The sequence below is a fragment of the Henckelia pumila genome, chromosome 2 (genome assembly GCF_033568475.1).
Source record: "Henckelia pumila isolate YLH828 chromosome 2, ASM3356847v2, whole genome shotgun sequence".
In the NCBI taxonomy this organism is placed as follows: domain Eukaryota; kingdom Viridiplantae; phylum Streptophyta; class Magnoliopsida; order Lamiales; family Gesneriaceae; genus Henckelia; species Henckelia pumila.
In genome coordinates this window covers 52,876,166-52,903,740 of record NC_133121.1, presented here as the reverse complement: position 1 = coordinate 52,903,740, position 27,575 = coordinate 52,876,166, and the positions used below count along the sequence as shown (strand labels likewise).

The window sequence follows — 27,575 nt, the reverse complement described above, 5'->3', positions numbered from 1 at the left end:
TGCAGAATTTAAGAAGAGAAAATAAGGAAGAATGAATCCAAAGTAGCGTCTTTGTCACAGATTCCGCGTTCTTCATCTTCGTAATTGAACCGTGCTTCCAAATCTTCTTCACGTGTGCAACCCTTGTTCTCTCTCATGTGCGTGTGTTCTGCTCTGTGTTGTGTGTCATTTATGTCAGATCACCCCCCCCTTTTATGTCTCCTCGAAACCCGTTGAACGAAGCCCGCTCGAAAATCCATGTCTTTCAAAAATACAAAACTCCATGTCTTGTGATTCACGTAGGCAGTGCCCAGGCGCCGCAGACCAGTGCCTAGGCGCTAATTTTTCATGCCCAAGGCGCGGATGCGTTTCCTCCCTTCAGCCCTCGGCACTGAGGCGATTCAAATGTGGCGCTGGGGAGCCAATGCTTCGCGTTTCTAGTGCTAAGGCGCCAATATATCGTATTTGTGGCGCATAGGCACTATATTATGGCGCATAAGTGCTAATGTTTCAGCTTTTAAGCGCTTAAGCGCTATTTCTAGAGCCTAGGCGCTGCAGACTTTGCACTCAAACATCATTTTTCATGTCTATTCATATACTTTGTCCGCTTCCTGCATACCACAAAAACAACAACAAAATACTCATAATACCACTCGATACATCACAAAATTCAAGTCAAATCATATGCAAATTAAGTGCATAAATTGAACTTATCAATGGATAATTAATTTTGTAATTTTTATTAATGCGAGGTGTTTTTATAATGTTATTGTTGTTTGTTGAATTGGATTCAAATAATGTGATTCTTATTTTTACAAGCATGGAAAGATGCACAAGCGGGGAAATTTGATCCAAGAAATAAAGATATTTTAGTTTTGATATACGCGATTCTCTATCTTTTTAGGGTAATTTTCATTTTGTAAATTTGGCTCAAAAGTTTATGGAATATGACTACATGTTTGTCTCTTTTAATTGTTGGTAGATTGTGAATCTATTGATGACACGTCTATTGTAACTCATGCATGTATGTTCTTGATCGATGGTACTTTGGTGATGTTTGGATTGATTTTATATAAAGTTTAATTGATATTTAGTTCGACGTGTCGTTGGCCCAATATTTTTTAATTTGGAAAATAACTTATGTATTAAATATAAGAAAACGGTTTTGTAAATTTATCATTTAAATAAAAAATGGTTTTAAAATGATGTAAAATAAAGCTAATTAAATCCAACAGGTTTAAAATGTTGTCAAATTATTGTCTTTAAATTGAAAATACAACGGTTTTTTTTCAAACTGTTGTGATATCATACAAAAGACAATGGTTTTTATTTGTTGCAAACTGTTGTCTATGCACCCAAATACATCGGTTTAAAAATGTTGTGAAACTGTTGTCTATGGCACTCAAAGAAAACAATTTAAAATCGTTATCAAACTATTGTTGAATACGCAAAAAAGACAACGGTGAAAAACTGTTGCAAACTCTTGTCATTGACCAAAAGACAACGGTTTTTCACGGTTGTCTATAGCGCCCCTTTTAACAACACAGCTTTTATCAACAGTTTTTAGGGCCTAGGACAACGGTGAAAAACCGTTATTAATGAGAGTCTTTCTTATAGTGGACGCATGTATGATTCTGAACTCTTAGTAGCTATTAGGTGTAGTTATTAGCTTAGTTAGGACTTTTATACAATTATTGGTGATATTATGTTCACTTGGTTTATAGCTTGGAGCTAGACCCGATGCTTCTAAGGTTGCTACATAGAGGTACGAAAGTACTATTTAAGATATCCTAGTTGAGTATGCATTCTTATGTATTTTATTTTTTCTGCCATGATATGCATGTTATTATTCTTGTTTATTTGTTGCATTCGTATCTCGTTGAGGTAGTCATTACCAGTAGGGTTTCTCAGCCTTGTTTTTGGACAGAAAGACGCCAAGAGTACACAGTGGTCAATGGGTCGGGAGGGCTTTGGTGTTCTAGGACATTTTGGATATATGTCCGAATATGAGTGTATTATATACCTAGGGGCATTCGGGTGATACTATTCACTCGTGGTGCCTAGTACGAGCATGTTGATCTTGTTGACCACATAACCCGTACACATCATATGCATGCACATATAGGTTTGTGTACTCATATTTTCGTACATGGCATTTTTATCGCTCACGTCCTCAATTTTTATGTATTGGACACCCCATTTGACGAGGCAGATCTTAGGTTGGATGACCCTAGTAAGAACGATCGCTGAGCTTGCAAGAGAAGCATTGTCTTGAGTGACGTTTTTGGTCCATGTTTTATTTGGGTTTTAGCACACTGATTTCGATATGATTATTAAAAATTGGTATTTTACATTTCTTCGATGAAGTTGTATAACAATGTTTATGTTATTTCTGTTTTTAACTGATTATATTTTTTATTAATTAATTTTCATGTTATAATGTTTGTTTAGTAGGTGATTCAGAGATGATCACTACATATCGGTGCACCATCAATGGCTTCCAGCATTGGCGCCCTAGTGCCACATTTGAAGCGCCTCAACGCTGGAAACGCAAAGCATTGGCACCCCGGTGCCACATTTGAAGCGCCTCAGCACTGAAAACGTGAAGCATTGGTGCCCCAGCACATAATACTTTGTTCGCTTCCTGCATACCATAAAAATAACAACAAAATACGCATAATACCACTCAATACATCCCAAAATTCAATTAAAATCATATGCCAATTAAGTGCATAAATTGCACTTATCAATGGCTAATTAATGTTTCAATTTTTATTAATGCGAGGTGTTTTTATAGTGCTATTGTTGCTTGTTGAATTGGATTCAAATCATATGATTCTTATTTTTACAGACATGGAAAGAATCCAAGAAATAAAGATATTTTAGTTTTGATATACGCGATTCTCTATCTTTTTAGGGTAATTTTTCATTTTGTAAATTTGGCTAAAAAGTTTGTGGAATATGGCTACATGTTTGTCTCTTTTAATTGTTGGTAGATTGTGAATCTATTGATGACACGTCTATCGTAATTTATGCATGTATGTTCTTGATCGATGGCACTTTGGTGATGTTTGGATTGATTTTATGTAAGGTTTAATTGATATATAGTTCGAAGTGTCGTTGGTCCAATATTTTTTAATTTGAAAAACAATTTATGTATTAAATATAAGAAAACAGTTTCGTAAATTCATCATTTAAATAAGATATCGATTTTAAGCTGATGTAAAACGAAGCTAATTAAATACAACGTGTTTAAAATGTTGTCAAACTATTGTCTTTAAATTGAAAAGACAACGGTTTTTTTTAAAATGTTGTCGATCTCATACAAAAGACAACGGTTTTTATTTGTTTCAAACTGTTATCTATGCACCCAAAGACATCGGTTTAAAAACGTTGTGAAACTGTTGTCTATGACACTCAAAGAAAACAATTTAAAATCGTTATCAAACTGTTGTCGAATACGCAAAAAGACAACGATGAAAAACTGTTGCAAACCTTTGTCATTGACCAAAAGACAACGGTTTTTCACCATTGTCTACAAGGCCCCTTTTAACAACACAACTTTTATCAACAGTTTTTCAGGGCCTATGACAATAGTGAAAAACTTTTGTTAATGAGAGTCTTTTTTGTAGTGGACGCATGTATGATTCTGAACTCTTAGTAGCTATTAGGTGTAGTTATTAGCTTATTTAGGACTTTTATACAAGTATTGGTGATATTATGTTCACTAGGTTTATAGGCTTGGACCTAGACCCGATGCTTCTAAGGTTGCTACATAGAAAGTACTATCTAAGATATCCTAGTTGAGTATGCATTCTTATGTGTTGCATTTTATCTGTCATGATATGCATGTATTATTCTTGTTTATTTGTTGCATGTATATATATCAGGTTAAGTCGTATCTCCTTGAGGTAGTCATTACCACTAGGGTCGCTCAGCCCTGTTTTTTGAACGGAAGGACGCCAAGAGTACACAGTGGTCGATGGGTCGGGAGGGCTTTGGTGTTCTAGGACATTTTGGATCTACGTCCGGATATGAGTGTATTAGATACCGAGGGGCATTCGGGAGGTACTATTCACTCATGGTGCCTAGTATGAGCATGTTGATCTTGTTGACCATGCACATAACCGTACACGTTATATGCATGCACATATAGATTTGTGTGCTCATACCTTCGTACAAGTAAATATCTTAAAACCCACCAAATAACTTATATATCTTATTATGAAGAGACAGAGACAATGCGTAGAATTGATTTAACCGGAAATTCGACCCAAAATAATGGAAGTTCAAAAGTCAAGATATGGGATTTGATTCCAATCTGGAAACAATGGCAAAGAAATTTTAGATGAAAACATATTATATATATATAATATACGACAACTAATAATAATAATAATTAAAAAATAAAACAAGAAAGAAAGGGAAAAAAAACATGTAAAAAAACGTCCCTATATATATAAATGGGACCTACACGAGGAACACAAACCAAGACACAACCACCAAAACGACAAAATCTGAGCCCAACAAAACCCTCTCTTCGATCATTTCACCAACATTATATTTATTATCCATTTCTCTCTACACCAAATTAAACCAGATCTTTTTTCATCGTCAAATCAAAACAACATATATATTCAATTAAGTCAAGAATTTTATTGTATCCTTTTTGATATTTTATTTAATGGAAGAGGGGCAGAAGAATATGATCGGTGGGTTCAGTGGGTTCTCTCCTGTTTCTTCCACTCCCGTTTACTGGAAATCCAGGAAAAGATCAGGTCATCGGAGTTTCCTATGATTAATTTATCATTTTCCCTGCATCTTTAATTTCATTTATTCTGTTTCTTTCTTGCTCTGTTAATATATCTGCATGCAGATCTTTCTGTTCCTGTGAAAGATTAGATTTTTATCATAAAATTTTAAGATTTTCATATTTGATAAATAATAGATTCAATTATTCTTCTTCAAGGTTGGGTAGACGGGAAGCGTGGTTGAAAATTATGGTTTGCCGTTTGCTGACACGTCAATTTATTGGCCAGCTTGCTTATTTATTACTCCAATTCTTTCTTCTTCTTTTTATTTTGATCATTCCATTTAAAAGTATATATTGTCGTGGAAAAAATATTAATATTTTTTTGATAAATTTACATTTTTTTTTATTTTTAGTTTGAAAAAAGTTGATCTCGAAGGGGAACCCAATTCACATGACCTCGGGTTGTAGATGATGTCTTGAACTTTAGAAGCATGAAACTTTGGTCTAGTTTGTTTGGATTACATGTATAAAGTTTGAGATAATTGTTGTCGTTTATCGATCTTTAGGGACTTGTGGATGTAATAAAATGCATGTATAAATGCTTGTGACTTTGTTTATATGTATATGCATGTTTTGGAATTGATATATCATGTATTGGACCATGTTTGTTAATTTAGAATGGAAGGAATCGAGTTTGATAGCAAAACTAGTTTTGCAGTTGCTCATATATATATATTTTTTTGGTTTTTAAGTTGGTGGAAGGAACTTCAATGCTTTACTCTTGCTTTATGAGAAGAATATGATTCTTGGAATATACTTTCATCCAAAATATCTTGAGAACATTTATATTTATTTATCTTATATATTACATTGGATATTTTTTTATTTAATACAATAAAATTTAGATATTTTTTTTTCTTTACAAAAACCCCTATCTCTCACTCCCACGGACAGATCTCATGTTCCATGTGACACATAAAAAAAAATATTATTATTTATATCAAAAAGTATTTTATATTATATCGACCAAATCGACCGTGAGATAATTGAAAGGAAATCAGTTGAAACTTGCAAGTGTCGTATAAGGCTTTTCTTGGTTTGTGGCTTTGCTTCCAATGTAAGCATTGGCTATCGTGTTATTTTTACTTTGCTCCTCCCAAAAACATGTTTTTCATTTTTCATACCTGTCAGCATAATCATTTTTTTGTTTCACTTTTAATTCATTACTCGATTGAAGTAATTTTATCATTGGCAGAATAAATTTTGCATTCACCTCCCTTGCACTTTTTGTTTTTGACATTTATCTCTCTTACATGTTATAATTTTTACACTTGATAAATGAGGTAAGTGTCAAATGCATAAAGTGTAGGTGAATGCAAATGACCCGAAAATATCAATTTTTGAATGTCAACTTTCCGTTTACAAAGAAATATCTATATTTCAAAATCTGAACGGCTTTAAGAACTTTAGGGAAGTTGCATGCATGCTTTATCTTTAATTTAAACTGTTAGTTTAGTTCCCCTCCTAGAAAATTTTAAATTTTGGATTCATAACACTGTTAAACTGTTAGTTCCCCTCCTAAAAAATTTTAAAAATCGGATTTATTATTCTATTGACACACATACACAAATTAAATGGTACTAGCTATTACTAAAATTTCACATTCTCCCATCTTAGAATAGTGGTTGGATCTACTATTACATTGGATGTTTGGTTTTTTTATTTTTTAAATTTTTTTTTTTAATCTAAACTTTAGTCTCTTTTTGTTCCTTGATTCACTCTGAAAGCTTCATACTTAGTTGTTGAATTTAACCTCCAGCAATGGGCGGTAAGAGCTCAGATGACAAGGCGGATGCTTTGAACGTGGATAAATCCATCGACAAACCACAAGGATCTTCTCCTCCATTGGACAAGGAGCACGTGGAGCCGATTGATTTATCTACCCTTTCTGAGAAACGGAAGGCCTTGTTTGAACCTTTGGACCCGATGTTCAACACCAACGGCAAGCGTCCTTCGGCAGAATCTTTACTCCCACCCCCGGATTTCGAATCCGCTACTTATCCAAAGGGTTGGCTGATTGGGAAAAAACGGAAGCTTGTCAACATAGATGTTGTCGAAAGTATGCGGAGGATCGCTGTGCAGGAAATGAATCGTAAGGTGAGAGAGAAGTACTCTCTTTGTTTGTGCATCATTTGAATGTGGCTAATCACATTCACATTAGGGGTATGAATAAAACTGCATATTTGTTTGATCGTTGCAATGCAGGATAGAGAGATAGATGGACTTAACGAGCAATTAGAAGAGGATTCTCGATGCCTAGAGCACCTTCAACTGCAGCTGCTGGACGAACGTAGTAAGCGTGCTGAAGTGGAAAGACAAAACACCATGTTGCAGAACCAGATTACATTGCTAATGGACATGTTGCAGGAAAACGATGCCATCGATCAGGAAGACGAACGGGATGACGGAGTGTAATATTTTTTTTCTTTTTTTCTCTCTTCTTGGTATGTTTGTTATTCTTTTTGTACGTATCGATGTTTTTAGAAATCTTGAAAAAGAAAAAGAGTAGCGGCAAATCTGTGTCTGTAGTGGAAGTTGTAACTTTGATCTGGTTATGACGATTACATATGAAATATGTATACTCTATATATGTTGGGTAATTCTATATTTTGCTTAAAATTCCACAAGCCTGTCCAGGTTTTTTGTGTGTACACAGATACAATATAGAGAAACGCAAGCACACACTGCTCCATCTGGTTCAACACCCATGATCTGATCTCTCTATTTCACAACTTGAAGATTTCAAATTTCAATCACCTTTTGTACATTGAATGATTGTCTCGTGAGTCCGTGCTGATAAAGAATTGCAGCTCGTATCATTCATGCACAAGGTCGTTCCTCGTTCGAAATCCAGGTCACAAGGATGAGTTTAGCACCCATTCAAACATGAACAACGACCATTTTCGAGCGCAGTTACACAAGCTGCAAGTATTACCTTCATTAGGTTGATTGAATCCAAGTGAACGTGTCCGAAATTCAAGATCCAGGTCGTGGAAAAAGTTGGATCTTTCACGGGAAGCCTGCTCATCTCAGCGGCATAAGTTTCTTCAAATTGTGATGATTCCACCTCTATGGATCATAATCAGTGTCGGAGTTGTTTTCAAACATTGCCTTCCTAACAAGACGTACCCCATCATAGACATCAAGATTCATGCATGGGGTTGGAAAGATCTTCCCTATTGCACGTCCTTGCACGAAAGAACACTGAAAAATGTGTTTTTTCTTGTACGTTATGCCCACTGACATGTCGTTGAAGGTCACATTCCGAACTGGTATTTGCTCGCTGCCATACATCCTGACCGGAATACGGACCCCACGTCCACGTATTCCAACGAAATTTATGTCCTCTATGACGGGAAGGGCTTCTGGATTATATCCTTCGTCCGGATGCTCGTTGTAATCTGTCTTCAGAGCAATGCCCACTCTGACATTTTCGAAAGTGATGTTTTTGTATGTTATCTGTCGAACATATCCACCCCTGCCTGGACTGGTTTTGATTCTAATACCCCTTTTCGAGTTCCAAACAAGGAGATTCTCCACATTTATTTTGGAGACTCCACCAGACATTTCACTGCCAATCGACACTCCTGCACTGTTGATTGAGAAAGATGTCAACAAAAAGGAAAGTAACAACAATGGATTCGCGTAGTCTTGCATAAACAGTCAATGCATTGCATGACTTTTACAACCATGCGAGTGTATTGCATGAGCCAAATGAAATTGTACGAAGGTTTTCACCTTATCATCGACTGCACAATAACATTACGTATGAGAATGTTGGTGGATGGTCGACCATAGGCAATTCCATACTGATCCCACCCACTCTTGATTGCGATTCCATCATCGCCAACACTTATGTAACTATCTTCGATCAACACATTCTCACATGAATCTGCAGACAAGTAAAGAAACAGTTCACTCAATTATACACATGAATGATAAATTTGCTTCCACAGCGTCTAAGAGCCCATTTTGACTAAAGTTATCGTAAATATTTCATGAGCTGTAACTGTAAAAGCTTTTAACGCTAAGAAAATGTTGCTAAAGTAATAATAAGATCTTAATCTGTTACGGTAAAATAAGTAAAATCCGACAAACGTCATTGCATCTACACTAAATGTAACTAGTCAGCTACATGAAAAATGCCAGAGAAACTTTACGCATCAGAATATTTGATTGGATCAAGATTGAACATCCTTGATCACCTCACGAGGTTATGAATTCTTGTTCTTTGAACATCATTAACAATTACGAATATGGAAACCAAAGAAATGGATGATTTAAGCTCACCGGGGTCTATTCCATCAGTGTTGGGGGCACCAGAGAGTGGAGCCAATATGGTTACATTTTTTATAGTAACATTTTGACAGTCGTAAGGATGAAGAGTCCAGAATGGTGAATCTCGCAGAGTTACATCAGAGATCTGAATGTCTCTTGACCACATAAACTGCACGAGGGGACCCCTTGTGTGGTTCAAAACCTTCTTCTGATACTTTGTCCACCACGTTTGGCCCTGCCCATTTATCGTACCATTATGTCCTGTGAGTAGTTGATTGAACCATGAGAAACACCCTCATGCTTACTCCAGTGAACATTGAAAATTGAAATGTTTAGGTGTGAGAATGAGAAGCCAACCACACAAAATCTAACATGAAGTGGGCATTTCAAAGTGTTTTAAGACATCAATCCTAATATGGTAGGTCTATATCTATAACCAAGAATTGGAAGTTTTCGAAATAAGTGCCATGGATCCAAGAGATTAAAAGGATCAAAGCCATGTCTTGGAAATAAATAAATTTCTCAAGAATCATTTTGAAACCAGTGTTAGTATCAAAGTACGCCCGGTACTAGATCAAAGCCAAAAACTGATTTAAGAAAGAGTGGCTTCCATGTATTAAATGTGAATTCCTATCTAAACAATATTATATCTTAGGTTTGGATGTGCCAAAAGAAATTTTACTTGAAAGTTGTGAAAGATATCAACGAAGAGCTCATGGGAATAACCCACCAGTTATGATAACATCTCTCAGATTTTGTCCATGGATCAAACTTCCAAATCGTGGTCCAGCCCTTTCCCTTCCATATCCATAAGACGGCAAAGGAGGCATCAGTGGCCAATACTTCTCATCCTGTCACACAAATGAAGAAGTTAGGAGGCTAAATTTCATTTGCTTTATTTCTTCAAGTTTCTTTCTTTAAGGAGGGAGTAGGGGACAAGGTTCGTATGCTTGACTTGGAGCAATTTTGGGTGGGTGCGGGTGCCTGTGGTCGAAAAGATAACATGGTGGAAAAACTCGTCTTTATATAGTGGGACAATCATCAAATTTAAGACGTTACACATATTAAAGGAAAAAGAAACAAGAAAAGTTAGTACCAAACGTTAAACATTAAATTAAGATCTCGATTTGATCTAATCAATATGCTAAAGCTAGAAGACAGTCCGGCTAAGGTAAGAAGCATCCTAATCACATTAATTCAGTGGCTGAATTTATATTAGACTGAATTGATATCCAAATCTTCCACTCACAACCTCATATGATGAGGGGGGAAAAAAAGATCCTTTCCCACTTTCACGGCATTTAATAAGCACTAATCAATTCTGTAGCTGAATTGAGATTAGACTGAAAAAAGCTTGCTGCGCAGATTTAAACAAGAAATCTCCAAGTGTTTTACGGTTGCATATTTTAGCTAACAAAATAATAGCAGTAAATAACGAAAAGTATCAACGCATCTCACGTCAATTCCAAGAATAACAGCATTTTGCGCGAGAAACAAAGTCATGTGACTCGTGAGATTAAACGGAGCCGTGAGCCACCTCCCAGCCTCCACATTAAGCTGCCCGCCGCCTCTTATCTGGATTGCTGATATCGCCCTCTCGAACGCCTTCGTATTCACCGTAAACCCATCTCCCACAGCTCCGAAATCGGTGAGATTGAAGACCAGAGACCGCAGCTTGGGGATGGGCGGGACAGGCGTAGCCCAGACGCGATAAACGGCAGTCCTTTGCTGCCAGGCCATTATCACAATAAAGGCGAAAGCCCAGATCAGAGCAAGCAGAGTATGCCGAGAGAAGAGAAATGGTGGAAGCCAACGCTTCGATTCGGGCCTGAAGGAGGTGCTGCGTTGTGGCAAACGGGAATCCACCATTGTTCGAGGATGCTTTGAATTCACTGAGAATCAAAGCTTCACATTGAGAAAAGGTGATGTGATGGGAAGTTTACCAATGAGAAGTTCCCCGGACGGAAAGAAGTGGTCGGTTTTAATTTTTTTAATTTCGGTTCATCTTTCGATTTATAAAAAATGTAATTTGAAGTCAAATTATAAAAATTCGATTTGATTCGATTTGATTTTTGTATTATAATGGATCGGTTTATACGGTTCGATTTGATGGATTTGATCGTTAATAATGTATAATACAATAAAACAAATATAAATTTTATCCAACATGTAATTTCAACACACAAATTAAAGTTATAATTATATATTGAAAAAACAAAAAATAACTAATTTAAATACCTCAACACACAAATTAAAGTTATAGTTATATATTGAAAAAACAAAAAATAACAAACAATACAAGGACAAACAAATAACCACAGTTTTATAATATTTTCAAGAAAACAAAACAAATTTTGATTCGGTTTTTCTCATTTTGATACAATTTTTAAAATTAATAATATAAATATATTTTAAAATTTTATATGTTTTTTTACATAATTTCTTAGTAAAAACTTTAAAAATAAAGTTTAAATAATTTACATAAACGACAATAACTATAAATTACATAAACGACAATCAACTAATCAACTATAAATTACATAAACAACAACAATGAATTAAATAAATAACAATCAACTAAAAATTATTCAAAATGATTATTCATTCACTAAATATAATCTCATAACATATATAATATAAATAAAATTATTAATTTAATTCAATTTTGGTTTTTTCGGTCGGTTTGTTTTTGACATATATAATCCAAAATCGAACCAAATAAACTTCGATTTTAATATTTATATCCGAATTAAAAAATACAATTTTCGGTTCGGTTCGATCTTTGATTTTTTCGGTTTGGATTTTCGATTTTTTCGGTTTTATCTAAAATATGAATACCCCTACTGGAAAAATGCAAAGGTCGTGCAAATTTATATGGCAAGCAAGTATGAAATCATGAGACACAAGCCTAGGGGTGCAAACGAACCGAACCTGTTCGTGAGCTTTACGAGCCCGCTCGATAAATATTTGATTCGTATTCGAGCTTATCGAACTCGAGCCGAATTCGAACATGTTCAAACTTTTTTTCGAGCCGAGCTCGAGCCAAAATTACTATGTTCAATAGTTCGCGAATAGTTCACGAGCCTTAATATTTAATTAATATAATATAATTATATAATAATATATATACATTTCGAGCTTTCGAACCATAATATTCGAATAGTTCACGAATAGGTTCGAATATTTCGAACCAAACTCGAACTTTATTTCGAGCCGAACTCGAGCCAAAATATTTGAATTATCGAACTTCGAATCGAGTTCGAACTCGAATATACTCTTATCGAGCCGAATTCGAACCTTAAAATTTTACCATTATTTGGCTCGATTCGGTTCGTTTGCACCCCTACACAAGCCCCTTGAATTATTTATTTTTATCAGTAAATTATTATTACTTAATTTTTTCAAATTTTAATATTATAAACAAAAATTATATATAACACCGCATTCTTGCAGCGAAAGATAAAAACTTATTTTTTTTTTTTATCAAAATATAAAAACTTGATTGTTGTCATTTATTTGTTCAATGATTGATAAAGTTCTACAAAATATAAGTTTAATACATTTATCTTATATTATCTAAATATATTGATTTATTGGCTTCATATTATGCATATTTCATCGTACCAACACGGTCTTTCCAACTTGAGGACTTCTGTGTGCACATTAATATGTCCATAGCCCATTATTTTTCTTATTTGTAAGCTGCCAACTTTTCATTAAATGAAACGTATGATAAATCAAGAAAGGATAGTGTAATGCCTAATGAACCAAGAAAGAACAGTGTAATATTCCAAATTCGACGATGGTCTACATTGTACCAACACGAGTCTTTCCAACATGCTTATGTCTTCTCACATGCAACTTAAGAAATTTATCAAGTGGTCACTCATCACATAATTGTTCCAAGTCAAGCATACTTAACTTTGGACTTCTTATGTGATAAGCTCTCGAAAAGAAGATGTACCTTGTTAATACGAGTAGAACCTATCAAATTTTTTATACCTTTCATTCTGGTGTGGGATAGGTCATTCATGCCACCTGTTGCTCATTTTTAAGGTAATAGGAGTTGCACATAACCAGTTTGAAGTGTTGTCACAAGGTGCTGACAACACCTTCAATAACACCTTGAGTAATACGCAGCGAAAAATAATTAAAGCATGTATAAAATATACTAGCAACCAAATAAACAGACTCAATAATGATTATGCAAGAGTATTTTATACTCTTGCAGTGCCTCAGGGCAAAACATTCACTAGAAAACGATCAAAGAGTTTTACAAACCCTAAAACTAGTTATTATTGTAAAAACACTTTTCTCATAACATGTGAAAAAATAAACCATAAAAACAACTCCTAAAAATTTATATGAAATAGAATAAAGAAAATAAAACAAGGAGTTGAAAATCTTAATGCAAAAACTCGTAGAGACTAAACACTCTTTGATCATTGATCTTTAAGTGTTCTTTAAAGCATCAAGTAATCACGATCGATACGAGCTTCAGAAGATCTTTGATTCTTCCCTCAATGTACGTACGTGAAGCTCTCACACAAATCTCTATGTTAGTTGTTCTCTTGATCTCTCTTTTCTTTTTGCACGCCCAACTCAATATATAGGCAAGAATCCTTCTTGTCTTAGTTTCTTTGTAGGCGTGAGATACCTCAAGATTTGATCATATAAAATCTACATAAATAAGAAAAGATAAGTTAGATATGAGATAAGCGAATATTATAATTAAGCATAACAATCTCTCAAATCTTCTTAACTAAGTAAATAAATAACTCATGTAAAAGTTACTTCACGTCCAAAAAAGACAAAAAATATTAAATAAAATCTTTTTAGGCTTGAGGATTTTTAGAAATAAAATATTCCTTTAAATCTTCCTCTTTTTGTCTTTTTGGACAAAATACTTTAAAACAATTCAGCTCAACTCCCCCTTAATCAAACTCCCCCTAAACTGATTATCCCCCTAAGTAGATTCTCCCCCTAAGTACAAGCCGAGGTGTTGTCACAAGATGTTGGCAACATCTTAGCTACAACACTCCAGACCAACAACAGGTTTAAAGGGAAAACAATTAAGACCTCCAACATAAATAATAGAAAAAAAAAATTGATTAGGAGTAGAGCAAAAAACAAATAAACAAACTAATCAGCAAAACTCAAACTAATAAAAACTAAACCAACTAAAGCAATCTATAATTGATTGATCTCAGATGAGCCATCATCATCAGCAGAATCTTTGTCAGTGGCAGCTGCATCACTTTCTTCTCCCCTTTTTTGTCTAGAAGAGCCAACTCCACGTAGAAAATTCTCATAGTGAGCCTTCAACCCTTCATAATAGGCTAGATCAGCCTTAGCCTGAGTGATCTTCTGCTCATCATGCAACAATTGAGTTTGAATAAATTCAGTATCAACGTTCGGAGCAGCAGAGGGGGGGTACAAAAATTGCAGCGGCAGAGGAGGTGTTGGCAACATCTACCACAACACCTGCAGCAACACCTGATTCAGACCAGCATCTACCACAATACCCCGCAACAGTGCAGGTGCAATTTTTAACAGCTCGCCAGGTTTAGTAAGAACCTCATCATCATCCTTTTCAATCTCCTGAGACAGCATCATAGAATAGATTAGGGATGGATAAGGCAGCTTCAAAGTTGGTTGAGCACAGTCTGCAAAGGTCATGACTGTGTCAAACACAAGTCGGCCATAATTAAAATTGACTCCTGTTCCAATGGCGTACAAGACTGGAGCCTGATGCTTTGTGACAACAGTGAAATTTCCAGATGGAGTCCATGTCTTGACAGCGGTCTTGTGTAGAACAGAGTATAAAGAGGTGAGTTTGGCAGCCTGCAACTTCTTAGGGTGAGCTGGAAATACTGTGACTTGTCCTCATGTAATGACAGAGGTCATCTTATCCATGGTAGGCAGTGCAACATCATCAACAAAAGGAGTACGGAGAAAACCATTGATGGAAGCAGGTCTAAAGGCAAAAATCTATCCTCACACATATACCTTCTCATACTTGACATACCGTGGGTCCTTCACGGCCTCAGTAAGGTTGCAATAGAACTCCTGCACGAGTTCTCTGCAGTACGGACCGGCAGTAGTGACGGTGGCAAGCAAATTTCTCACCTCAAAAAATCTGACCATATTCTGAGCTCCATAGCTCTCCACATCAATATTGTGTTCCTCAAGAAACTCACGGTCCGCATACTTATCCCAGAAATTTGCAACATCCTTTGTATAAAAAGAAGAGGAGTAAGACTCATTTATCCAATACTCTTCGCCCAAGGTGTTGTCCAGGGTGTCGGCAACACCTTCCTCAGCATCTTCAGCTTCTTCCTCAGAGTCATCAGAATCTAACTCTTCTCCTAAGTCTTTCTCAGCATCTGAGCCTTTACTCGAATCAGTGCTGGAACTATCAGAGGAGTGAGGACGGTTATCAGCAAATTCATTAAGCATCTCCTTGTCTGGTTCATTATCATATTCATGAATAGGAGCAGTAGCAGCAGAAGAAGGCTTCTTGATTTTGGAAGTCTTCATTCCAGCCATAAATTTGGCAATAGAGGCTTCCTCATCTTCGTAAAAAACAAGAGGAGCAGTGGATGAAGGTTCCTCAACACTAGGGACAGATGCAGATGCATCTTTCACTTCAGCAACAACCGACGGAGTCTCTGACTCTGTGGAATCCTCATCAAAGGAGGAATCTTCCTTTGATTGTTCCTCAGATTCAAAAAGAAATGGAATGGTTGGAACAGATGGTTCCATTGCACTAGCTTTGTCCCTTTTTCGATGCACCAACTTGTAATCTTCATCATCGCTTGCATCACCAGAAGTAAAATCGGTGTCCACCAGAGAAGGTCTTGATGGTTGACCCTTCCCTCGAAATCTCTTGGAGGTAGTGTAGTCAAGATTGTATCCGGCTTGATGTTTGGATCGGCGAGTCAAGGGTTTTGGAGGAAACTCCTTGTTGACTACTGACATATCCGGCATGTTTTCCACATAAATTTCATTACCTGGCTCACCTGGAGCGATGGAGTCCAGAGGCACAGGCTCCCCAGCAACTGGAATCAGGGCTTGCTTATTCATGGGGTGTGATGACGGAGGTGTTGTAACACCTTGAGCAGCATCCCTAGAAATTCCCATCTCAGAACGAATGTCTTGAGGATCAAAACCCTTGTCTGCCATTAAAATTTTTCGAGATTGAAAATTCGAAGGAAAATTTAGGGCAATTGAGAAACATGGAGCAATGAGAATAAGGAGGTGCGCGGGATGAAACAAGGAAATAATGTGCGCGGGATGAAACAAGGAAATAATGTATTTCCAAAAACAGATAAAAATCCAAATATATCACACACACCACACTCTCTCTCCTATTATCTTCAGAATTACAGCCCCTCAAATGATAATAAGCTCAAACGATAACAAATCCGATTCAAATTAGGCAACAAATCTTTCAAAAATTTTGCAATAATCTCGGCCCAAATATTTCACCAAATATTTTCAAATTGAACTCTTCATTGGAATATAACTCAACTGAAACAAAATCCAATCACATTCAAATTCAAAAATTCAGTGGATAGGGCAAGAATTCAAAATTTTGTTCGATCGGAAATTCTAACCTTTCAGCCAAAAAAATATTCACAAATAAAATATGCATGTCCTAATTATGTCTAAACAGAATGTGACATAAAAAAATGCAATCATATGCAAAAATATATTTTGACAAGTGAGGTGTTTTCCACGATGTTGGCAACATCTTCCAGCAACACTTCAAGATTCAGAAAATTTTGGTATCCAATTCAATATTGCAGAAGTGGTAGCCTGCACACTAAAGGAAACGATCTTCAAAGGACCCCTTTAGGTAGCTTTTTTCATTTGCTTCTGATTCTTCAATCAAATTTTATGATTGAATTGATTACGTTTTACCAAACTGACAATTTGAGTTTCTGATGTTGCTATCACTTTTCACTTGGGACAAGATCATGGAATATACGAACATCCCTCCACCACTTTGTGATTTAGTCAGAACTCATTTTCAATTAAATCTCATTAAACTGTAAAACTTTTTGCACAGAATCCTGAGTGAAAACTAGTCAATGGTTACACAGTATTAAACACGTCACAAAACATAGTGAATGCATGCATGCATGCAATATGCCTAATATTTTAAAAATGCACATGCATGAAAAGGTGTTATCACAGAGTGTTGGCAACACTCCTGACAACATCACATTTTTATTTATAATGCACACATACTGAGAGACTTCCTCAGACTGGAGAATCTCTCAAAATCCAAAGCTTTTGTGAATATATCAGCTAATTGGTTATTTGTTCCAACAAACTCAATTAAGATAATTCTTTTCTTGACCAAATCTCAAATGAAATGATGTCTAATGTCAATGTGTTTGGTTCAAGAGTGTTATACTGGATTTTTGGATATATCAATGACACTAGAATTATCACAGTACACAATAGGAGTATCACTCTTAACTCCATAATCATTCAGCATTTGATTCATCCATAGGGTTGTGAGCAGCAACTACCTATGGCAACATATTCAGACTCAACAGTAGAAAGTGAGACACAATTTTGTTTCTTACTATACCATGACACTAGGTTATTCCCCAAGTAGAAACATCCTCCTGAAGTGCTCTTTCTCTCATCTAAATACTCATCCCAATCAGCATCACTAAACCCTACCAAATTCGAATTGGTTTCTTTAGTGTACCACAAACCCAAATTCAAAGTACCTACCACATATTTCAGTATACGTTTCACAGTCTTTAAATGAGTAATTTTTGGGTTAGACTGGTATCTAGCACACAGACAAACACTATACATGATATCAGGTCTAGTAGCACTCAAATACAAAAGACTACCAATCATGCTTCTGTAGAAGGTGTTGTCAACAAATTCGGCAACATCCTCCCTAAACAGTTTTTCATTAGACCTCATAGGTGTACGCATGTGTTTAGTGTTGTCATTCAGAAACTTTTTCACCAAATTTTTAGCATATTTGCTTTGGCACAGAAATATACCATCATGCATTTGTTTCACTTGCAATCCCAAAAAATAGGTTAACTCACCAACCATGCTCATCTCAAATGTAGAAGACATGCACTTCACAAAATCATCAACAAGTTTATCATTTGAAGCACAAAAAATTATATCATCTACATAGACTTGGCAGATTAAAATATTACCTTGAGACTTTTGTACAAATAAAGTCTTATCAACTTTACCTCTTTTGAAGTCAATATTGAGCAAGTACTCGGTTATTCTTCCATACCATGCACATGGTGTTTGCTTCAATCCATACAATGCCTTTTTCAACTTATACACATAATCAAGATGATTTGGATCCTCAAACCCTTTCGGTTGTTTCACATAAACTTCTTCATTTAGGATCCCATTCAAAAAGGCACTTTTTACATCCATTTGAAAAAGTTTCATTCCCATATTACATAAAATGGCAAGCAAAAGTTTCATTAAAATCCACCCCCTCAACCTGTGTATACCCTTGAGCTACCATCCTAGCTTTATTTCTAATGATGTTTCCAGACTCATCGGTTTTATTTTTGAAAATCCATTTAGTTCCTATAACATTACCATGAGGATGACACGGTACCAAGTACCAAATATCATTCCTAACAAATTTTTCTAACTCTTCATGCATAGCATTGACCCAAAATTCATCCTTAAAGCTTCTTCAACCTTTTTTGGTTCAATGTTTGACACGAAACAAGAAAATCTTACCTGAAAATACGTAGAGCTCATGAACATTAAACCTGCCATCTTTTGATAATCCACTTTCTCTTTTCTTTGAGTTTGCATGTTTTCATGTACATCTCCAATGACTTGTGAGGTTGGATGATTATTCTGAATTTTTCTTGGAATATTCTTTCCAACTTCATTCACCTCACTTTACTCGTCATTAATCTCATCAGTAGGTTGTTCATCTTTTGTTTCTGGAATTTCTGCAGAAGGTGTTGTCGGAGGTGTTGTAACACCTTGGACAACATCTAAATTTCCAGAATTATCAAGCAAATCATCAACTTCATCCTCAACTATTTTCTTCTTTAGATCTGCAAAATCATCAAATACAACATTAAAAGACTCAAAAATAGTCCTTGTTCTCAAGTTATACATCCTATAGGCTCGGCTATTTGATGAATATCCCAAGAACATACACTTATCACTCTTTGCATCAAACTTAGCACGATGGTCCCTATCATTCAAAACGTGACATACACATCCAAAAACATGAAAATATTTAAGGTTTGGTCTCTTTCCCATGAGAATTTCATAGGATGTCATAGTGGTACCATTCCTAAAATAAACTCTATTTGAAATATGACATGCAGTATTCAAGGCTTCAGCCCAAATGCATTTTGAAATATTTTTCGAACTTAACATCACTCTTGCCATTTCTTGCAAAGTCCTATTGTTTCCTTTCAGCAAATCCATTTTGTTGTGGAGTTTTAGGAGCAGAAAATTCATGAGAAATGTAGTGACCCTTACCCGGATCACCTACTAAACAGAACTTATGCATGCAATTAACTTAATTAAACAGATAACAGAATAAAAATCCGGAATCCAAAAACAAAATACAATCCCAAGTAAAGGAATCTGTAATTTATCCAATAATATACAACCAAATCGAATAGCTGTATAAACCCAAACAACAGTAATAAAACCTAGACGAAGCTCCAGCTGGCAAACCACTGACTAGCCCCTCCTGGATCCACCCTCCTCGTCCAATCGCAAACCTGCCCCATGGAATAGGGTGTCCAGAAAATACAGAGTACGAGACGTGAGCATAAAACGCTCAGTACGAGAGTATGAGTATACATGCATGCAAAGTGAACTCCCTATAGACTCGAGGTCAAGGATCAGATAACAGAGACAGACCGGGCCCTGGTATGTAGCACGCTGTGCCGTCGCTTCAGGAGGTGGCTCCCATACCGAGATAACCGTGGATACGCCGGACCCAAATCGATGGAAGTCCATCCACTAACAGGATAGGGTACAACCCTACTAACAGACATCTCGAAAGAGATACAGCAAGATGCAAATGAATGGAGCATAATATCATGGCATATAAATCATGCAGTCACATAATACATGCATACTCAGTCAGGATATCTCGAACAGTACTTTCGTACCTCAAAACAGTGCAAGCTCTACCAACTCTAGGTCCACGCCTATAGTCTGCTCTACACTGTCAAATGATACTACTATCATTAAAGTGCTCTAAAAGCCTTAACTAAGCTATTGCATACTCCTAAATATTTATAGGAAGCAAAAGCTATACCTTCGTCCGTCGTTAGCCCTTTGATGTCGATGCCTCCAGAACTAGGGCACAACTCCGCTACGACTACCGAACGTCTCACCGACCTCCGGACCAAGCCTAAGAAGACTAGAACAGCTCCAAAAGGACTAGAAAGGAAAGGAGAACTCGGAATTGGCAAATGAAAGTGAAGCCTCGGCCTTCTATTTATAGACAACGATCGGAACTTCCGATCCTTGATTGGAACGTCCGAACCTCGATCGAAACGTCCGATCCTGCCATCGGAGCTTCCGAAGATCCTGATCTACCACGTGTCAAAATATCACTTGATGACTTCGGATAGGGGTGATCGGAGCTTCCGATCCAACCACACGTCATGCCTGACGTAATATCATCGGTGCCTTCGATCGCTCATCGGAGCTTCCGATCCTGTTCGAAGCTTTTGATCGTGCCTTCGGAGCTTCCGATCCGTTCGATACCCAATTTAATTAATTAGCATTAATCCTTTAATTACTCAATTAGGGTACGGGCTACTACAAGAAATACCTTTCTTATCACACAAACTAGCAAAAGAAGAGTTTTCAAACTCCTTACCATGATCAGTGCGAATATGGATCACCTTCAGATTATGGAGATTTGAAATCTTAGTAAGCAATTTCTTGAAGGCATCATACGTATCTGATTTTTCTCTCAAAAAGTTTACCCAAGTGTATCGTGAGAAATAATCCACACAAAAAAAAGAATATTTCTTTCAACCAAAGCTTTCAACATCCATTGGACCCATCAAGTCCATATGTATTAGCTCAAGGCAGCGTGTTGTCACAGATGTTGACAACATCTCATGTGACAACCTAGTATGATTTCCTTTTTGACATGCTTCACACACAAATGGAACACCAGATTTTAAGTTAGGCATACCTCTGACAGCATCTATGTAGTGACCCTTACCGAGATCACATACTAATCAGAAACTTAAGCATGTAATTTACTTAATTAAAACAGTAAGCCAGAATAAACTGCGGAAGCAATAAAAATTATACAATCCCAAGAAAAGGAATCTGCAAATACCCAAATATTATACAACCAAATCGAATAGTGTATAATCTCAACTACATTAAAATAAATCCCTAGGCAAAAACCCCACTGGCCATCCATTGCCCGATCCCTCCTGGATCCACCTGCCTCATCCAATCGCAAACCTGCCCCATGGAATAGGGTGTTCAAATATACAAAATACAAGACATGAGCATAAAATGCTCAACACGAGAGTATGAGCATGTTGTATCATATAAATGCATGAATGCAAGTGTACCGCCTACTGAAGCTAGAGGCCAAGGAACAGATAACAAAGACAGACCAGACCCTGGTATGTAGCACGTTGTGCTGTCGCCTCAGGAGGTGGCTCCCATACCAAATACCAGTGGATACCCCAGACCCAAATCAATGGAAGTCCATCCACTAACAGGATAGGGTAAGACCCTATAATATTCCAAGAATATAGCTCGAAATGTAATATGCATGCATCATACAATCATGTCATAAAATATGCACATAAAATCATGCAAGCACATAATACAGGCATACTCAGTCAGGATATCTCGGACAGTACTCTCGTACCTCAACTACTAGGCAACTCTACCAGCTTTAGGTCCACGCCTATAATCCGCACTACACAGCGAAATGATACTAATATCATTAAAGTGCTCTAAAATCCTTAACTAAGATATTGCGTACTCCTAAAAATTTTTAGGAAGCAAAAGCTGTATCTGTGTTCGTCGTCAGCCCCTTGATATCAATGTCTCCAGAACTTGGGCACACCTCCGCTGCGACTCCCGAACGTCTCACCGACCCCCGGGCCAAGCCTAGGAAGGCTAGAACTACTAAAATAAGCTGATAAGGGAAAAGAACTTGAGGAATTGGCAATGAAAAGTGAAGCCTCGACCCTATATTTATAGGACACGATCGGAACCTCCGATGCGCCATCGGAGCTTCCGTTCTCACTTATCTGCCATGTGGCAAAATTTCATTGGCTGGATGCGGATAGGGGATATCGGAACCTCCGTTCCCGATCGGAGCTTTCGTTGTCCCACACGTCATGGATGACGTAATACTATCGGAGCTTCTGTTGCACACCGGAGCTTCCGATTGACATCGGAGCTTCCGTTCCCAACAACGGAGCTTCCATTATGCTCATGGCTCGATTTCTTATTTTGCGTTGATTAATCCCTTAATCACCTATTCTAGGTACGGGCTACTACATTCTCCCCCACTTAAGATAATTCGTCCTTGAAATCAGATCTTAAGTATGAAAACAAAATAACATATGCAGGAACATCCTTTATTCAGATTAAACATTTTACAACTGAATACAACACTGGAACAAAATCAAAATAACTCAAGATGTTCTAAACGCATCCTGCTCTCAAGCTCCTAAGTGGCTTCTTCAGTTCCTCGGCGCTGCCACTGAACTAGAACCAAAGGAATAACCTTGTTCCGCAATACTTTATCCTTATGATCTAGGATACAAATCGGTCTCTCTACATAAGTCAAATCAGTATCCACCTGAACTTCAGAATGCTGCAAAATATGAGACTGATCTGCCACATACCGTCGTAACAGGGATACGTGGAACACGTCATGGATACTGGACAGATATGGTGGCAAGGCCAAACGATAAGCCAGATCTCCAATGCTCTCCAAGATCTCAAACGGACCGATAAATCTAGGAGATAGCTTTCCTTTAAGACCAAATCTCAGAATCCTGCAGAAAGGTGAAACTCTCAGAAATACTTTCTCCCCAACATCAAACTGCAGAGGTCTACGCTTGGTATTAGCATAGCTGGCCTGACGATCCTGTGCAGTATTAATCCGTTTCTTGATCTGATCAACAATATCTGCGGCCTGTTGGACTAACTCTGGTCCCTCGGCCTGTCTCTCCCCCACTTCTTTCCAGAAGAGTGGAGTACGACAACATCGTCCGTAAAACGCCTCAAAAGGTGTCATCCCAATGCTATGATGGTAACTGTTGTTGTACGCGAACTCTATCAATGGCAGATGATCTTGCCAAACTGAACCAAAATCCATGGTACACGCCCGAAGCATATGCTCCAAGGTATGGTTAGTGCGCTCTGACTATCCATCAATCTCCGGTTGATAGGCAGTACTCAAACTGAGAGTAATGCCCATCGCACGCTGAACACTCTCCCAAAATCTGGAAGTAAACCTGGGGTTTCGATCACTGACAATGCTCACCGTCACTCCATGAAGTTGAACGATCTCCTGAATGTACAACCGTGTCATACGATCAACGTTGTACTCTCGACTATAGGGAATGAAATGCGCTGACTTGGTGAGTCGGTCCACCACAACCCAGATAGCGTCACAATTCCTCGAAGATACCAGCAAATGAGTCACAAAGTCCATCGTGATAAGCTCCCATTTCCACTCTGAAATAGGCAGACTGTGAAGCAAACCTCCAGGTCATCGGTCCTCAGCCTTGACCTGCTGACAAACCAAGCATCTCAAAACATACTGATACACGCTGCGTTTCACCCCTTTCCACCAAAACCGAGTACGCAGATCCTTATACATCTTGTTGCTCCCCGGATGGATACTCAACTTAGTGCGATGCGCCTGAGACAAAATCTCCCCTCGCAGATCATCATCCTCCGGAATCACAAGCCGACCCGATAAACACAGAAAACCATCTGACTCATAGTGAAATCCAGACGTACTAACCTCGTTGGCTAGATGAGCCAAACACTGGGTCTTCAAATCAGACACCTGAGCATCCCAAATCCGCGAATACAAAGCTGGCTCAGATAATATTGCAAACATCTGGATACCCTGCATACCCTTCTTGTGCTTGAAGGTATATCCTGAAGAACAACAAGTTTCGATCTCACGAGACATCGATCAAGTCTGAAGTGCGGATAATCGCACCTTGCGGCTCAAGGCATCAGTAGTGAGATTAGCAGCTCCTGGATGGTACTTAATCTCGCAATCATAGTCCTTCAGCAAGTACATCCAATGCCTCTGTATCATGTTCAACTCCGCCTGAGTGAACAAATACTTGAGACTCTTGTGGTCGGTGGAGATTTCAGATAATGACGCCAGATCTTCAAAGCGAACACAATCGCTGCCAACTCCAAATCATGATCAGGATTGAAAGAGTGGGTGCCCAGTGAGCCAACTTGTGGCTAAGGGCTTTGATGACTCTTTGTATAAACAATCTTTTGTTTAATATAATTTACACTTTTATTAATGGCAATGACTTTATCTTTCTTCATATTGTTATATTGTGATATACTATTGTTGTTTTGATAAAGACCTTGAATATACTATAGTGTATGTAAGATGTGGTAGAACATGGAGATGTCTATCATGAAACACATCTTATAGTCACTGTATATTCTAAACTGTTCCTAGTCGATTGAGCCGTCCGAAAATAAGGATAAAGGATCGCTCGAGTTTGAGACTAGAATTTGCGATGCGGAGTACCACGTTTCATTGGTAAGGAACATAGAGATGTTCGAAGCATGCAAATGGATATTCATATGATGAATGATCGAACTACCCTATCCGGACTTTCCAAGTGGTTATCACTTATCGAGTGGATAAAGTCCGCGGTTTTGGTTGTACACCATTAGTCCTTATTACTTGAAACATCATTGAGACTCCATATGCTAGTACTGTGCTTTGACTCGTTTACCGACTCTATTGGGGTCATAAGGTGTCGGGATTGGGTACAGTTACAACACATATAGGAGTCGATGCTTTGTTGTCAAGGATTCACCACATACTTGCGAGTGTGGATATCCTATGCGATCTGAGGAGATATTAGTGTGACGAATCTCTGGCCAGAGTACATGATGTGATTTAAGAAATGGTTTCTTAGTAGCGCATGCGATGTCACTATTTGATCTTCAAGATGCATTGCATAGTTATCGAATCTCGAGCGACTCTCGATATACCAATGGTTGTTGATTCGATCGGGATATATGGATGAAGGGACCGTACTGTACGCTAACCAAAATCTACTGGTTCTTGTAGGCACTATCAGTGATACCTAGGGAATCATGGGGCGATGTTGCTAGGCGCTCATACCATGATTCGATGGGCAAGTCGGAAATTGTTGTTCCGAGTTACAAGGAGTTGTGAGCCCACGGCTAGCTGTATCCCTGAACCATTGAGGGTCACACAGTGTAATGGATTTTTAATCCCCGTTGAGATAGTTAAATTTAAAGAGTTAAATTTAATGAACGAAGAAGTTGGACTTCTTATTTAAGAGTAGAGGAGTAAGATTTCCTAAAATGACATAGGGATGGCCATTTTTGGAAATCACTGAATTCGGATTCAGAAAAATTTATCTTGACTTTAAAAGGTGCAGAAATGGTTTCTGTGCACATTGGTGAAATCGGTTTATCAATCGGAGTCACGATGAATTTTATATTAATTTCTGAACATGCGGGCTTTGCTTGTCGGGCTTGAACTTATGACTAATGGGCCCTAAGCTGTTAGTGGCCTGCATTATAAATAAGTTATTGCAGTACAGAAGTTACACAGAATAGGCACAAAATTTTCGAAAACCCTAAGCTATTTTTCTTAAAGTGGCCGCCCCCTCTCCCTCTCTCTACTCGAGAAAAATTCCAGCCTGTGATTTTGAATTACAGTCTGGTTTAACGGATCAAATTCGTTAACTCTCTTCGTAGAAAACTTCTGATAGATTTTCTAGTGCAATCTATCAGAGGGATTAAATCTCTATTCGTGGACCTGATTGAAGAACTGTTCGTCCATCGGTTCCAGGGAGATACAACAAGAGCAGAGAAATCTGTTGGTGTCCAGAATCTCGATTTGAGATTAAAGGTAAAAATTTTATAATAGTTATTTAAATTTTTACACACACAATTTAATCGTAAAGATTTGATACCCAATATGGAATCGTTCCATATAATAATTTTTAAACTTCCGCTGCACCGGGTATCAATCTTGTTTGATCTGAACGCCGCGCACTCCAACAGTGGTATCAGAGCCAGGTTGCTCAGATCAAGCGATTAAATTAATCGATTGTAAAAAAATTTTTAGGCCTCGGTTTTTGAAACAAAATAAATATTTTAAAATAAAAATATTTTTTTTTTCGGGCAAAAACCCGGGCAGCGATTGGATCGCTGCCCGGGAGGGGCAGCGATGGTCGCTGCCCCGGGCAGCGATGTGATCGCTGCCCAGGGCAGCGCACGGCGCTGCCCTAGGGGCAGCCGGGCTGCCCGGCCCGGGAACGTCCCGGGCGGCCCGCGGAAAAAATTATTTTTAATTTTAAATTAAATTTTAATATGTTAAAATTCTATTTTTGGTCCGATCGAAAATTGTTTTGATTGGTCCACGAGGCGTCGGATCGAATTGTTCGAGTCCGAAAATTTTAAAATTGATTTTTGGATAAATTTGAATTTTTGGAAAATTTTAATATTTTATCCTTTAATTGAATTTTGAAATTAATTAATTTTTGGTACAATTGATGATAAGATATGATCTTATGGATATATTGAGTAAAATATGATTTTATGTATAAAATTGGATTTTATAGATAAAATATGATTTTATTTGATAAAAAGATAAAATATGATTTTATATGTAAAATAAGATTTTATGTATGAGATATGATTTTATCTTTTTTAAATTTAAATTGCCATTGCATGTTATCCAATAAATTAATTTTGAATTAAATGTTATTGGATAAGGATGATCGATTGCCATGACCAATTTTGTAGGTGTATGTTAGGAATTTACATTTGTTTTATTGTTGTTGGTTTTATTAATGGGCCTGGTTTATGGCCCAATATGAATGTCATATGTAATAAAAGTGGGCTTGGTTTATGGCCCGTTCCCACCCCTTAAAAATGTATCCCCTACTTGTCATTGTTATTTATTGTAAATACATTAGATTTAGTGGGAGATCAAGATTTGAAGATGGAGGTGGGCCCAGCAGACAATAAAGACAGAAAAAATGTAAATTGGAAGCAAATGTAATAGGATTGCATTTCATACTGCATATTACCTAGGATTGGACTAAGACTCGTGATTGGCAACCACGGGTCGATTAGAAATGGAATCGATCATCCTATATAATATGTGATATTATAGTTGTATGCATGTTTTAGACAAAATTGTGTGAATCCGACAAGAATACAAAATTTTTTAAAAAAAAAAAAAATGATGAGA

General features: G+C 37.3%; 2 protein-coding genes across 2 annotated transcripts; one reads left to right on the top strand and one right to left on the bottom strand.

Annotated features, from left to right (window-relative positions):
- The first annotated feature begins 4,496 nt into the window (after positions 1-4,496).
- LOC140880611 (protein HEADING DATE REPRESSOR 1) lies at positions 4,497-7,208 on the top strand. The gene is made up of 3 exons (XM_073285198.1): positions 4,497-4,757; positions 6,552-6,889; positions 6,998-7,208. The coding sequence occupies exons 1-3, from the start codon at positions 4,664-4,666 to the stop codon at positions 7,205-7,207; spliced, it is 642 nt and encodes a 213-aa protein (XP_073141299.1). The 5' UTR covers positions 4,497-4,663; the 3' UTR covers position 7,208.
- Positions 7,209-7,853: 645 nt separating this feature from the next.
- On the bottom strand, positions 7,854-11,030 carry LOC140880610 (probable polygalacturonase). Its single transcript, XM_073285197.1, has 5 exons — positions 10,529-11,030; positions 9,801-9,921; positions 9,083-9,331; positions 8,531-8,684; positions 7,854-8,384 (listed from the first exon to the last, which is right to left on the bottom strand). The coding sequence occupies exons 1-5, from the start codon at positions 10,937-10,939 to the stop codon at positions 7,862-7,864; spliced, it is 1,458 nt and encodes a 485-aa protein (XP_073141298.1). The 5' UTR covers positions 10,940-11,030; the 3' UTR covers positions 7,854-7,861.
- Between the last annotated feature and the right edge of the window lie 16,545 nt (positions 11,031-27,575).

Coding starts and splice junctions, on each gene's coding strand:
- LOC140880611 (XM_073285198.1), top strand. CDS start 4,664: ATGGAAGAGGGGCAGAAGAATATGATCGGTGGGTTCAGTGGGTTCTCT. Junction 4,758..6,551: donor GAAATCCAGGAAAAGATCAG/GTCATCGGAGTT, acceptor TTTAACCTCCAG/CAATGGGCGGTAAGAGCTCA. Junction 6,890..6,997: donor TGCAGGAAATGAATCGTAAG/GTGAGAGAGAAG, acceptor GTTGCAATGCAG/GATAGAGAGATAGATGGACT.
- LOC140880610 (XM_073285197.1), bottom strand. CDS start 10,939: ATGGTGGATTCCCGTTTGCCACAACGCAGCACCTCCTTCAGGCCCGAA. Junction 9,332..9,800: donor GAGAGATGTTATCATAACTG/GTGGGTTATTCC, acceptor AACTACTCACAG/GACATAATGGTACGATAAAT. Junction 8,685..9,082: donor CACTGATGGAATAGACCCCG/GTGAGCTTAAAT, acceptor ACTTGTCTGCAG/ATTCATGTGAGAATGTGTTG.